Source organism: Botrytis byssoidea (assembly GCF_014898295.1).
Source record: "Botrytis byssoidea strain MUCL 94 chromosome Unknown BBYS_016, whole genome shotgun sequence".
Taxonomy (NCBI): Eukaryota; Fungi; Ascomycota; class Leotiomycetes; order Helotiales; family Sclerotiniaceae; genus Botrytis; species Botrytis byssoidea.
Window position 1 is genome coordinate 744650 of NW_024065857.1, and position 15502 is coordinate 760151.

The 15502-nt window shown below is 41.9% G+C and overlaps 4 protein-coding genes across 4 annotated transcripts; 2 read left to right on the plus strand and 2 right to left on the minus strand.

Moving 5' to 3' along the window:
• Positions 1-3871: 3871 nt before the first annotated feature.
• On the minus strand, positions 3872-5119 carry EAE97_007992 (uncharacterized protein; the record flags this gene model as incomplete). Its single annotated transcript, XM_038878506.1, has 1 exon — positions 3872-5119. The coding sequence occupies one exon, from the start codon at positions 5117-5119 to the stop codon at positions 3872-3874; it is 1248 nt and encodes a 415-aa protein (XP_038730756.1).
• A 264-nt stretch (positions 5120-5383) lies between these two features.
• On the plus strand, positions 5384-5777 carry EAE97_007993 (uncharacterized protein; the record flags this gene model as incomplete). Its single annotated transcript, XM_038878507.1, has 2 exons — positions 5384-5520; positions 5603-5777. 2 exons carry the CDS (start codon positions 5384-5386, stop codon positions 5775-5777), a joined length of 312 nt encoding a protein of 103 aa, XP_038730757.1.
• A 1599-nt stretch (positions 5778-7376) lies between these two features.
• EAE97_007994 (uncharacterized protein) lies at positions 7377-7820 on the plus strand (the record flags this gene model as incomplete). The annotated part of the gene is made up of 1 exon (XM_038878508.1): positions 7377-7820. One exon carries the CDS (start codon positions 7377-7379, stop codon positions 7818-7820), a length of 444 nt encoding a protein of 147 aa, XP_038730758.1.
• A 1287-nt stretch (positions 7821-9107) lies between these two features.
• Positions 9108-11670, minus strand: EAE97_007995 (uncharacterized protein). Its single transcript, XM_038878509.1, has 3 exons — positions 11123-11670; positions 10681-11046; positions 9108-10620 (listed from the first exon to the last, which is right to left on the minus strand). The coding sequence occupies exons 1-3, from the start codon at positions 11190-11192 to the stop codon at positions 9419-9421; spliced, it is 1638 nt and encodes a 545-aa protein (XP_038730759.1). The 5' UTR covers positions 11193-11670; the 3' UTR covers positions 9108-9418.
• Between the last annotated feature and the right edge of the window lie 3832 nt (positions 11671-15502).

A 15502-nucleotide genomic window follows, 5' to 3' on the forward strand; every position in this document is an offset into this window, starting at 1 on the left:
GAATTGGGGAGTACGAAAAGCTCAAAAGTTCTTACATCACACTCCGTGCCATGGGATCCTCCGTGATGAGATTACCATGTAACGTAGCTAGAAGTACAGAATTTGTATGTAGAAACTGAAGCCAGAATTCTGTCAGTGAAAGGATTGGATAACGGCCTATCAATATATCGTAAGAGAACTCTGATATGGCGTTTTTCTTTCATGCTTGTTAAGCCGCTAGTTTCGATATCATATACTCCAATTTAGTCTAAATTCCACAGGAGAATGGGGCGAGGTAGCGTCATAAGTATCCAATCGCTCTGGCAAGCGCTGCAAATCCAAAGCAGACAGAAGTCATGTCCAATGCTCACCGGCAAGTCTGTTTTGAAAGTAGATGAAACGTCTTGGAAAGAGATTCATATTCAACTTGTGTGATTTGAATTTAGGAAAATCTTGACTTTAAACAATTTGGAGAGGGCAGCCGGCTCCACAGAGGTTATTCGACTGATTCGTATCAACTTTGTAGTGTTGGCATCAGCGGCGACTTGTGACACTATTCAACCTTGAAGTAAAACGCAACCGAGGATAATCATGTAGGTTTTTTCTTCCTACCTACAGCATGCTCATTGTTAGATCGATTAGCTTGTGTGCTCTTTTTAAATTGAAACAAACTTCCTGCTGTTGACGTCCGATGGCTGAGTAGCGAATACAAGATACATCCCATTGCTAAGAGTACAATCAGTTAGTAGATGCAGTTCGTGTAGAACTTGTAGGCGTGTTGTTGGCACCCGCGATTGGGTGACGTGTCATCTGTTTTCCTTTGCATAGCTTTGTGGTTACTGTGAGAAACAACACTCCTTGTTATGCTTCAGCAGAACCTTTGGAAAACCTCATATCGTGCTTCAGCAAATCTCTAAAGAGAGCACCTTCAATTATTTAGTCGGCCTGATGAATCAGTAAATATGAGGCCGAACATGAATCCCACATCTTCAGGTGTTTTGAGTATAATCGACTAAGTTGGGAATGGTCGTCTAGTGTGCTGAATAGTAAGGAAGACAAAAAACCAAAGTTGATTTTGCGTTACATCAGACCAATGGTCCATAAAGCCCGGCCAAACCACTAAGTGATTAGAACTCATGTTACGCGTCGACAGATCTGCATCGAACCAACAGAGAAGGAAATAGCACTGGCTGTGCTCCAACGTACTCCCTAGTAAATAAACCTTTTTACATACCGTTGTGGTCCTCAGATTTATTCTAGAGCATACGTCATCTATCGATTGATCTACTCCCAGAGAATGCACGTATTGTATCTAGAACGACCTTCTGATCTAAATCTTTCTTGTGGTATATAATTTGGTGTTGTGTATAACGGAATAGCATCATTAAACTGCTGAAAAGTATGTGAGGACCTATGAGCTTGGGAATTCGAGATAGCTGTAGATTTTGGGTGTAAAGCTGGCCTGCTCTACATTGGAGTGCTACTGTAACAGTAGTAACAGTAGTATGAAGTATGCTTGTGGACCCAACAAGGACATGGCACTATTGAGATGATGCTTATCGAGTCTTTGAGCTTAAGCTAAACCGCAGCTTGCTAGCTAATATCGAGACGTCCCTGAGGCTTCATGTACCGTGAGAATTGTCAGTTGGGAGCTTGCGACCGAAGTGCAGAATACGAGAGCGATGGAAGGTGACAACTTGTGCAGTGATTGTGATGCTAACAGTCTATTTCGCAATTTGATCAGAAGCACTGTTGAAGCAGTACATCTTGCTTGCTAAGGTGTAATGAGGCGTTGGGATGTAACTTGAAGGTTGGCTTGTTCGGAGATATGGTGCAAACAGTCTTCTTCGAATGAAGTCAAAAACAAAATTGTTCGAATAGAATTAAACACTGGTAGTCAACAAACAGCAAGTGCTTTCTATTCGATGTGTGGGCCTCGAAATTCTGGAATGATGATGGCCAGTGAATTGCTCTGAACTAAATCTCAACGCTACGACGAAACCCAAAGTCGTGTTCTATATTGAGCGGCGTGGAGTAGCAGTGACATCTAAGATAAAAATAAAGCTGTCACTTGCAGATCCAAGAGGTGTTGTCATAGTGACAGCAAGTCACAGACAAATGATGCTAGTAAGAAAGTGATTGCAGTTGTGGTTTTGGTCGATGAAGATTCGATGATAGATTCGATGAGGAAGTCGGTGAATTGTGTATTGAACCACCAAAGCAGTACCGAGGACGGCATAGTAGGACTCAGAATCTTAACTACTCTAACTATTTCCTCTATTGGCTTCATATTTGACGGTTACCGGGATAGAAGCGATCTTCCGAGCAGATATATTACCAATGACTCCAGAGAGCTAAGCAAATCTCAATCTCTGCAACCAGAACAGAAGTCTTGTGTTGATATTGCTGACCAGTTATGATTCTGCAAAGCAAAACCTAGCTCATTCATGTGATAGTGCAACAAAAATCAAGGTTGGGTATTGATATAACTGACCGATTGTTATCCCGAAGAGTGAAGCAGAGCTCAATCCATGTAACAATGTGATGAAAGTCGAGGTTGAATATCGATACAATTGAATGACTGTCATCCTGGAGAGCAAAGCAAGGGTTGATCAAAGTTGCAAAACCTGAAGTCCTTGTATCGATATAGCTGACCGGGGGGAGGGCCCACGCCAGTGCCATCGCGCCACCTGAATAACACCGGAAAATGGTAAGAAATTTTTGTATTATGTCAAGTGATGAAAGCTTACCGACTCCCTTCACGACCCTGCTCTGCTCCTACCAGAAACCATTTATTAACACCCATCTCTTCTCACTATAGTCTGAACCATTCGACTTGGCAATGGAAGGGTTGGTATTGTCGTACTATACCTTGACTACACATCTATTAGTTGACCTCGACGAGTGTTGAAATTGAAGCTGTAGATACCCTACCATTGTCTCTGTCTCGTGTCCCACTTATGAATCGCGCCATTGTACCTTTTCTGTTCAGATAATCTCAACATAGATTGCCACGGCAATTGGAATTGAAGTTGAAGTTGTACACATATCCTATAAAGCTTATGTATTGAAGTATGGGCATCTATAGATAGGTATACATAGTTACCGTTCCTAGCCTCCAATTTTTATGCGTAATCTCTAATACAGTAATTCTAGGCTTTGCCAAAACTAAACTAAAAATGCATTTTGAAAAAGCTCATTCACAACACACGCTAACAAGTCCAGAATACCAGTTTTAAAACAGGATTACTGGGCAAGGTAATGAACGAGCTAGCAGTATCCGTTCTGGTTACCCTCAACAACCGATCTCCATCTCTCAATCAAGATGTTGCCGCTCCAATGACAAAGTGGTGACATAAAAACGTGTACCGTCGTCTTGGTGGTTGTTTGCTTCCATGTTAAGATCAGCACTCAGACCCCAGGAGGGAATGTCGGCTTTAAAATGTGACCTGTATTTACAATAGCGACGCGAGACAGTGATATCAAATGAAATATTCTCCTTGGACACACGCTTCTTCCTGCAACTCATATTTTGCCTTTCTGCGTATCAGCGGCCACAATGAGGCGTGTAATCTATGCACAGTGTGTATACAGCCATTACATACTTAATGATAGAAGTCAGAGATGAACCATAAGCATGGGTGATCTGGCTGGCCGTGATAAATTCTTCAAATTCCATCTGTATTGGGAGTGGAGGTAGTAGAAGATGAAAAAAAACCACAGGGAATTATGACCTGAGAGCCAGGTCTCAGTACTGGTAGTGCGTAAAACATGATGTAGTTTCCTCTTGGTTGGTATCTTCCGGATCGCTGTTGAGTACGTAACGGCGAAGCGCGTGAGTACTAAAGCAGTTGCTGACCTCGCACTTTCTCATCGACTCTTCAATCCTATCTCAATCCATAGCCCCGTGCCATCCGACTTCCTTGTTGAGGAACCAAGAACCCCCACCCTCGATCTCCACTAAATCGCCCCTAACAACAAATCTCGTCAATGAGTCTCCAATAGCTCTCTCCACATTCTCAAACAACTTTCGAAATTTTCCATCCAGTAAGTGAATTCCTCCGTTGGAAAATCGATTGGGCTCATGGCATCCGTCTCCTCCAAACTCTATTACTTCGAGAGTAGACGCCAATGCTATAAGAAAGCTTTCCATGGCAAGAAATCTACTTGACACGCCTTCTATATGTAGGCTTCGAAGGGGAGGTAGAATACAATTGGATTCTTTGGATTTTGACAGCAGATCCTCAAGCAGTGGTGTAATATCAATCTTACGCTTTGACTGAAAGCACAGATTGAAACTCTCCAAATTCGTAGCAGCATTTAAACATGTAGCGATGTTCGCAAATACTTCTTGGAAACTTGAATTATTAGGTATATCGCTATAATCCAGAGCCAAGCGTAAATCTGTAAGATTGTAAAAAACAGGTGTTATAGACTCGAATAGAACCTTGTTCTGCGCGAAAAACTCAAATGGTAAGCAATCGTGAGACAGTTTTCTGAGCTTCAGAACCTCAATACTGCGGAGTAATGAAATCAAAATCGTGGTGAAAAGCTCCTTTGTCGATTCTCTGCGTAGCAATCTCGTCGAAGGAACTCTCCAAACTGATGCTAGTAGAGCGAGTGCCGGTTCATCGGGTAGGGGGAAATTGGCCATAGAAACAGACAGGGCTGATAAATTAGGCAGGGAACGGAAGACTTCGGACAGACCTGATTCACATATTCGAGAGTTGAATTCTTCTCTCAAGAACTTGAGACTAGAATATCGAAACCAAGCTTCTTCAGTTAGTTCGGCACGAGTTTCTGGATTGAATACGTTAGGGTCTGAGTTAAAGAGAATTGCATTATGCCTTGCATGGAATTCATCGATGTCGCCAAGATTGAGTTCGATAGATTGAATACAAGAGGAAAAGTTTGGATGACGGCATAGATGAAGGAGACGATTGAAATCGGGACGATGGGCGAAACCATGGAATTTGGGAAGGATGAGGTATGGTGTACTGAGAACGGAGAGAAACTTGCAAGTCAAACGGATAGACTTGATGGCGGGGAGGTCCATATAAAGGATCACAAATCTCATGAGCTCGACAGGTAGCGACAAGAAATCTGAGGAGAGAGTTGGAGGGGTTTTGATATCTGCCATTTGACGACTGGAGGTGATGCGAACTTTCGATGAAGGCTTCTCAGGGATTGATCAATACTTAATCGAATATTTTGATTCACTTCAGCTGACAATTATCTTTCAAGACTCGCAACAAAACTTTTATAGTAGCAGATCATGATATAATACTAAGATCAAAAAAATATACGACTTTCAGTACTTACCACAAACTGGATTGGCGCGGGGACACCGATAGAAGTACGCCTTTTAGTCTGCATAAACTTGAATACCCCTACCATCATCGGGATGTCGGATCCAACTTTGGTATCCGAAGTGTCTCGGAATAACCCGAGAACATCGATTTTCAATAACATTAACCACAATTTCCAGACGTACGCTATTGGAAACAGTCTCATTGCCTTTTCAAAGATGTCGTTATTATCGTAAGGCCTCTCCCGCTCTCTAATTTAACTCTCATGCCTGCTTCCCGTTTTCATTTCCAACTAATCTTTCTTCAACAAACAGATCCTTTCGAGCACTCCCTCCTCGCACTCGCGCAATGATAGGCGCAAGCTTCATTGCTTGGGGTACAATCGGTCTCTATTTGTCTGATACGGCAGAAAAGAAGCTTGGGTTTGAACCTACCGAGCAGGATAAAGCAAAGATGCCTAAGTTTACGGTGGTTGAGAAGGAGAACTGAGATTGTTGTGAGGATGGATGTTTTGCAAACCAATCAAACAGTGGCACAGCGCAGCAGAGAGAGACAAATCGATTTTGAAACAACAACTAGAGCTTAAGAGGTTCCTATACAGACCTTAGGGCAATTATGGCCAATTGTGGGGGGACGGAAATTGCACATACTGAGGGTTAGCCTGTGGTGATTGGAGAACCGGGGAACCGGGGAACTGAGGGAGGGATTCCAAGAAAAGCTGTGGGTCGGCGCCTGAGCAACGATATTCTACTTTCTACGGATAGCGACTGGTAAAATAATCGGATGCTGTTTGCGCACATCGGATATATCCGCAGTGTCTGGGATTTCTTTCGGGGGAGCCCTGCCTCGAGAGTTTTTCAACACCTTCCGTCATTGTCTGTCAGATAGATCTTTCGAGTGTGCTTCGAGGGCCATGAATAGGAGGCAGTTCCGTAAGACTTATTAAGGTCACCTCTTAGCTTTACGTCTCGCAGGAAAAAGTTACGTGATGGATTTCTATCGATATTGCTATCTTGAGGCATTTGGTAGATTGTCTTCCTCTACATCTTATCACCTATGCAACCTGACTCTAATTTATGGTATATGTGTACATCAAACACTTCCATATGATACGAGCTATAGGCTGTATAGGACAGCCAGCTGCCTTGCTGTTGTCGTACTGGACCCTATGGTTCAGAAGATCCTATAAACAAAAGGAGCTTGCACGCCCGTTCTTTCATCTTACCATGGCTTATTTAGCCTGTGTGAAACTTCGCGTACAGTAGGCGCATATTTTTTTCTCTTCTTCCTAGGCTTCAGGCCGATAGAATATGATACCACGGAAATTGGTTGAATCTGGTATCTGGTACACATTTGGGCGACTTTAGTCTAGACGGGTATCTGCATTAGCAACACTACCTGATATGCCTCAAGTGAGAGCAACTACCAAAAATTCTCAAATTTTCACTCACAGACTACCTCTGGGGGTACGGAGTCAAGCTTTTTCATATTTGAAGATCATACAGTGGGATTATGTGTATAATCCGAATAGGTTCAGTTCATCCTTGGGATAATTAAACCCCCTTTTTTTTCATGAATGTGTGCGCCTACGAGTAAAGCCTCGGATTTGAGGGAAAAGCCACTGAAAGTTTGGGATTTCAATACAGCATAACATAAGACTTATATATCGAGGTGACTGGACTTGGTCTAAGATAAACCTACCTTAAGTTTCTGCAGCTGTGTAAGCTCACTGAGCTGTGCAATATTATAATCTTTCCAATGTCAGGCTTATTTGATTCTCGCTTAAGCGGTATTCAATAGCCTTTTGAATGTATTTTTGCAACACTGAAAAGTCCCATAACCCTTGGATTGGCTATATCTATTCTAATTCAAGATGGTTTATAAATTCGTTTGGTAGATTATACCTAGTGCGACAGTTAGGCCCCGAAGATCACTTGCCATGACGATAGTAGGACGATATGAATTAGGTAATAGTAGTTTATTTCATTAGACCACCTCATAGTTATCACCTCGAAAATATTTTTCAATTCCTCTATGAATCTTCCTTCTTTCATTACATCAATCAATCAATCAAACTCTCAATTAATCATGCCACCACTAAGATCCCACCTTCAACGCTTTGCCCAGCGCTTCAAGAACGACCCCGTTCATTACTTCGTCGCGATGACCCCCATTGCATCAGGTCTGTTATTAGGCCTGGACCTCTCCAAATGGCGACTCAACAAATACCTCAGGGAACAGATAGAACAAGGATATATAGAAGTCCAGATCGAACCCAAGGAACCCGAACAAGCCTTCAAAGATATGGGTCTTCTCCTAAAGAAACATGGTATCGAGACGGAAGATATTGTGTCTCGCACACGCAAGGAAAGTCCAAATTGTAGTATTATGTGGAATTTCGGAGGCGTATTGAAAGCTTTCGCGGAGTTTAAGGAAGAGGAAAAGAGAAGAAAGAATGAAGGGGGGAAGGAGGAAAAAGGAAGTTTGGTTGCTGTGCGTGAGCGCGAGAGGGGATGCGGAATTGGTGCCTAGCAGCAAAGAAATGCATAATGCGGTCGAATCCCCTTAATTGCACATATTCACGGTTGCCGGTGCTGGACTCATGGTGATTGAAAATGTCAAGAGGATCAGACGCAGCTATTTCGGAATTGGTCTTGCTGGTATCTTGTAATGTTGTGGAGATCTGAGGAAATGAATGGATGCTGTTGGAGTCCGAGTTGGATATGGAGCTAGAGCGGCAGAGCTATTGTTATGAATGGATTGATTTATCGAACACCAATCGTACGGAACGCCTGTTTACCACCACCAATGCTAGGAGGATAGACATTGTGCAGCAAAGACTGGAGTGGCATATCATCAATTGGCATCCTGTATTGAATACTCGACATTCTTGCAATACCTATTTGTGATGGATGATAACAGACGGTACACAGATATCTTAATGGGCTAGACGCATCTATATAGGCAAATTCTCTTCTCAACTTACCTAAATAAAAGTAATGTTTCACATATTTTGAAAAAAGGTACATTTTAGTGAGAATATAATTACCAACTCAAATTTCTTTCGTATTGACTACTACTCTATCATCTATACCATCATATTTTCACATTCCCACAAAATATTCTCCCTTAAATTAATATTAATATAGATATCCCTTCCCCCTATCCCCCGTCCTCGAATCCCCAAAAATATAACAATCCAAACTTAAAACTTAAAACTCAAAACTTAAAACTCAATCACGCAACCTCTTACCGAATGACGTGACAGACGATACTCCACCAATTCCCTCTCCTATCCCCATCCCATTCCCCATCCACCACTACTCGTACACACCTCACAATTCCCCATAATCCACATCTATATTCACATCCACATCCACATTCACATTCGTAACCCTCCTACCCATCCCCCTACCTAAAACTATACGGAAATCTAATCCCAGCCAGCCCCAGAAATCCCCAAAAAGCTTATTTAAACTTCACTCTCACTCTTCCGAGGTCCTATCAACCTTCCATACATGCATGCATGCACATCAAACCACCGCATCGGAATCGGAATTTTCCATCTCAACTGTCGAGACTCGGGAAATAATGAATATTAAACATTGCCTCTAAGCCCTATATATCCACCTACCTTGATCCTAGATACCTGGTACCGAGGAGGTATGATGTATGACCTACATACATCCTACACACATCATACATCATACATGCATGTTTATATATATACATCTACATCCGGAGATCAATGGTAGGCAGGTATGTCATATTATCTCAACATTGTAAATGTGACTTCTTACATTTTCCTCCTTCAGAACACAATAATAAAAACGCCCCCTCCCGTAAAAACAATCAAACCACTCAATCAACATCTTAAATTTTATTTTCATATTCTATTCATTAAGCATCTTTTATTTTGATTTCCTATCCAATCCAATCCAATCGACCCTCTCACCAGTTCAAAAACGCCAGCCCAGTGCCGCTAAACGCTATCATATCAACACCAATACGCCTTCGATTTCTAAAATTTTCCCAACCCCCAAATCCAACGCCATACATGCATCATTTTTTCGTTGATCTTTTCGTACACTCATTTTCCTTACCATTTCCTTACCCATTACCATTATCCCCTACTTATCCCGTACCGACTCCGAATCCGAATTGTTTTCCGATGAGGAAGTCGAATCAACCTCAATCACCGTAATTGCAGGAACCATCTTGTTCTTACTATATCTTCTCCTTACACCCATCCATTTATCTCCTTCCTCCTCAGCTCCCTCATCCCTTCTCGTTCTCTTGACCATAAAACATTGAGCCGCTCCCACCATTGCCACAAGCGCACTTCCAAGCCAAGCCAGCGCTGTGAAATTTGTCTTACTACCAAGCGCATACAGGTATCCCGCAACAGGTGGAGCTACAGTCCTACAAGCCGCACCAGCCGATGCTGCAAGACCATTGACTTTTCCGAGAACGTTTGGAGAGGGTGTAGCTTCTTTGATGAGGATGAGAAGAACGGGATATATTAGGATTGAAAGGAGATTGCGGACGAATAGAGTTGTGTAAAGACCGGCATAGAGATATGAAGCAGGAAGATAAACGAGGATAGGTACCATGAGATACGCAATTGGATGTAGCACGCTGACCACGATGAAGAGTTTATAAGTGCCGAGAAATTCTGCAGCCCAGGGAAATATGACTGCTTGAACAAACAACGCAATAATGCCATTTATGGACATAATTACACCAACTTGCTGCACAGATAGACCAAGACCTCCAGGCATCATAAATTCGCTAGTCATGATGGAAATACTTTCCCTAGGACCTTTTGTATCCTCCAGGAAGATGGGAAGTAAATGATCATATGTCATGGAATGATATGTGAATATTCCCAATGCGATAATCAAAGCGACAACATTCCTGTTGAAAATTCGAGGAGGGATAGATTTAGTGGGCGTGTTTCGCCACTCACTGTCATCGCTTCCCCCGAAAGTTCCGTAAGTTTCGGCGCGCAAGTCGACTGCAGGTGTTTTAATGGCATCGGCAGTGGCCATCAATGGGGTTTCCTCGGAATGGTATGTATCATCTGGTAGAGAAACCCGGGGTTGCATATCCGGATGTGTCTCTTGAAGGAGGAAGTATCCCGCTAGAATACTGATGAATAGTAGACCAGCACACATCAAATTTGGAAGCAAATATGGGAATGTGTTGAAAATACCATCCGGTGAGAAAACGTTTGGAAAGGTCAAGGTAGGATCTGCGAATGTGCCACCGATCGCAGGACCGATAATAGTACCTATACTCCAAACAAATGGCATGACCGAGTACGCTCGAGCTGTCAAGAAGAAATTAGTTCAGGTACTCCGTGTGATCGCCGGAGTGAAATCAAACTTACGCTCATGTTCTTTCTTGGTGACCATTTCGCCAACCATAGTCTGAATAACGCCTATATTTCCATTCAAGAAGCCTCCAAGAGCTCTGCCGAGGAGCGCAACCCAAATATTCGACGCAAATCCAACCATAATCATACTCAACATCGTTCCGCAACATCCTGCTAGTAATACTGGCTTTCGTCCGATTCTATCAGATAATCCACCCCAGTACATGCCCGTCAAAGATTCTGCCAGCGCAAAGGCTGAGATGAGAAGGCCCGCATAGAAAGAAGCATCATCTTCGTTGCCGACTTTGAATTTCTTTACGAGTGCCCACGCGTAGGGGAAGATAGAGGTGAGGGCAATAGGTTCTGCGAGACGGACAATTGCTAAAATGATCTTAATATTGTGTTTCGAATTGATCATGGGCGTGGCGCAGTCATGGAATGTGGAAATAAAACTTACCAAGGAGAAAAAGTTGAGTGGTAGGAAATTTATCGGGATCCTGTCGAGAATTCCGAATTCCTCGGGGCATTGCTCGTGAGCCAGATATGACTTTTCTGGCTCTCGATGACGATAAAAGATTGAAGCTTTATTAGTAAAGAGGGATGTTCAATCTAAAAGTTGTAGCAACTTTCCTATCAACGTCCTGAAAGACGAATAGGAAAGAGAGAGAAGATTGGAGTTATAGGAAGTACGACGTAATAGGTGAAGATGCTGTTAGGATTTTAGGTAATGATAATATTGATTGAGTTTGCGGAAACGAAAGAGTAAATTTCGCAGAGACAGAATTAAATGTTTGAAAGCCAAGTGAAAATGGAGGGGGGAAGGAGGTGTTCACTCTATATGTCGGACTACCCTTCTGCTTGCGCTCAAGCATCCGCACTGAGCGTTTTAAGAACCACATGCAGATAAATAAAATTTTCCTACCTACTTGACCTGGTACCTTACCGCTGTGCATGCAGAGATGATATATCTCGTTTATCCTTACCTTTTGAATTTCTGAGAGCGTGTATATTGTATTGTTTTCCTTGGTTTTTGTGGTGGGGAGGGGGGGGCAGACAAAGATTGATCTTGTTGTCGTTGTTGCTACCAAACCTTTTCGGAGATTTATCCCGCGGCTCTGCAATATCCAATTTGGACTGGCGTTCCTATGGATCGATAAATACAATGAAAGATCTACTGGAGCAATAAATAGCTCGAAAGGTCGGCCGATAATTGCTACCGCTAATGCATATGCATGATAAGGTGTAGCCGACTTACTAGTGGAGATTGATAGTGGATATCGCTTGTGTGGAGTCACATATGTAATATATATTAGTTGAATTATATGGAGTAGTCGTATTATTTCATGCAGACAAGGATTTAAAGAATTTTAGACTCTCATCTAGACTTATTCGTCTCAATCATTGGATGAATCGAGGTGAACGAAATTGATGAATTGAACACTTAGTGAACAATGGAACGCTAGAAGGGAGTATTGAAGAGGCTAAGTCAAACTGCACAGTAGTCAAGTAGACTATGAAAATGTCATGTACTCCGTTCGGTACTTTCAATTGTACCTAGGTCCAGCAAAGAAACAATGGAGTACAGCTTTGACCATGCTCTTGTGATGCGAAAGATATAATTGAATTGATGAGGGAATTAGTTCAAGTGAAATACCTATCTATCTATCTAGCTCGAGCCTAGGTAGTGTTGTCAATCTTCCACCTGTGACCTGCTTCGCCCGAATATAGCAGCACTGGAGAATGCGCTTCATGCTTCATGTAGTTCATGTATCAAGTATCATGTATGTAACCTAACGAAAGTTATTCGGAATATGGAGAAGATTGAAAGCAATAAGCCGGCATCCAAGACCTAATCTCAATACCTACTACTCGTATAGACACTAAAGTTGTATACGAAAGTACAAGTGAACAACCATCGAATGAGAATGGTGCGATTAGACATTTATTGAGACTTTAGGAATTATCCTCTTATCTTCTTTACTACCCTACCTCGCCTACCTACCATACTTTTAATATCCAACATCTACCATTCAACATCTACTCGTATATTTACTTTGAGAACGAATTCAAACTTCCTGACAAGTCAATCAATCAAACACAAGTCGTCATAACTAACTCACTCAAAAGTATGTTTTCATACGAGGTTTGAGAGTTGAGGTTGTTTTGAGTGAAGGTATGAAAATACTTTTTTTCTCTCCTTGTCCTACCGTTTCTTCCATGTCAAGGCGGGGAATGAGTTTACCGAGAATGGTGCACCCTCTGTATAAAATTTAATGGGGCGAATCTAAGACATCCGAAACCGCTTTTGCAGGGACCAAAGTATGCATTGATACGATGCACAGATCAATTGATGATACCTTCTTTTGATCTTTTATTCAGACACACCTCAAATGTGGCTAAAATCATTTTTTCATGACATATTTTTCCTTCTTTGGTCTTAGCATAGAATCTTCCAGATATTCCGACCCGAAACTCTACTCCTCTTGTCCAATATCAGTTTTCTCACCGCGACTCCACTCAGCAACTTCTGAATTTCCGAGTCAAAATTCTCTTAAGTCATAGAATTCTTCTATTGCGATTTCTTTGACTAACATTTTCTGATGATAATACGGCAATTCTTACCCTGTGAAGTTGTACGAATTTCAACAATGGTTCAGTTCAGCTAGTGGCCAAAGCAATCCATGGCCAATAAAGTAGCTCTTGGTGAGCCGTGAGTTGTGATACCGGTGACACCGCACGAATGCATTCCTCACGATATTCCCATGGATGTTCTCATGCAAATGAAGAGATGAATGCTTTCGTACTGCATTTCCGTCCAAATTCTTCCAACAGTGCGGATGGTTATCTACCCATCGACCAAAATGATTCGACATTGACACATACGGAGTATATTCCACCTATGGGAATGTCTTCCGATGATGTAGCCACTACATAACATGAGAGAATCATGAAACAATATCTGGAAAAGATTTCAGTCTACTACTGATGCTGGCAATGCTCGAGCTTACTATAGTTTTGATGTTTGGTAATCTTTTTACCTGCCTTGGAATATATAAATACTGGCATGCCGAAACACTTCTTTAAGAAAGTATTGATCGGGAACCATGAAGAACCTGGGGAGATGAACCGAGATAATGACAGCTCATACTCGCATATTCTTAATACTTTGGATGGCCCATATACTGTGCCCCAAGTGTTGACTTTATTTCTATCATATTTTCTTCCACATCAATATGAGTTCTTGCGATCCTGTCACCTTTTCACCATTTCCTCGCGCATTCCTCAATCAGCAACGTCTATTATCAGCTTGTATCAACGTTACTATTATTATTGCACATCGATCTTGGGCCTCAGAATGTCACTGGGTTTTGTCTCATTCCATTGTCAGATGTACCAACACAGTGATGATGCCACTTCATATCATTTGAACCGTTGGATTTTTTGACATCACGAGAGTTTGTATCTTGACTGGGTTTAAATCGAGATAATACAAATGCAAGTATGGCTGCATAACATTTCACAGCTTGATGTATGGCCAAGGATCTCCGGCATCGTCATTCGAAAGCTGAAAATACTTCTAAACCTCAAGCTCGAACGCCGTTTATTCAATCTCAATAAACTCGCTACCAAAACCTCAATCAATTGAAAATATATGGACATCTTTAGAATGTTTTGCTTGCAATTCTAAAATCTTGATACCATTTGATGTTACTCAGGCTGAGGTTTCATGCATTTATTCTCACCCTTGTATCTGATGTGTTTAAAGCGATATACAACTATAAAGATGGTAGTTCATCTCCTCGCATTTCTTTACCTAAGATGGTAATTCAAAAGCTTCATTGAATCACAAACTCGCCCCACCCACAATATTGCATTTTTCCCACCGTGCTCTTAGATTTTTTTGTCCTCGGAAATGTCAAACTCGACACTTTTGCAAAACCTATTCTCCTCATCACGAGTCTACAGTTCCACTGCCTCATATCTCGCAGTGGGATCATGTGGGGTTATATGCACTGGAGATCTCGGTATTTTGTTGGATTTCTGCGGTAATACAGCTTGAGCGTGTTGCTGATGGCAATCGGCAAAGTCATTTGATGTGCTACGACATGGAAAAGGGCAGATCTGCATTATGGGAGGCGAATTCACAACAATATCATCTGAAGAGAAAAATTTGTGTTGGAAAATTATCGGGAATGGATTATTGATGAGAATGGGATAGTGATCACATTGGATGAATGTGACCGACGTTCATCTGAAGGTATCTATGACCAGACCAAATCTTTACGCAGTTTTGCACTCTCAAAGTTATCGTGCTCCCTATTTGTATTCATTAGTTATGGGATTGCTTACAGTGGCGAAAGAGTGGATTGGAGGGAATCGGAGATATACCTAATACTCGGTAGATCTGAAAGTCTTGAGAGGGGTGAAACTTTCCTGCCCGTGTGGTGGATCTACAATTTTATCTGATGATTCACTACTTCAACAGTCGAAGCAATAGTACTTGAAGTTTTGGCCTCTTAGCGATCCTTAAACTCCATCCCATCTTTCTTTCGTCTTGATCCTCTGATGTTTTTTCTTATTTCGCTTGCTTTCAAACCAGCTTGTCGATGAAGGTATCACTAAACACACATCCGCACTGTAAATACGCCTGCTTGTTTTTCTTCCAAAAATGCAATAAATGTACAGGAATACCGACTCATCCCTATCATGTTTCCAGATGTATTCATACAAGACGTGTTTATTATTCATTTAGAAAGCTAGTAGGAAGTGGTCAGCGAGAGAACGCAAGTAAATGCTTTTATATTTACACTATTTGTCCTGAGAAATTCTACCAGGG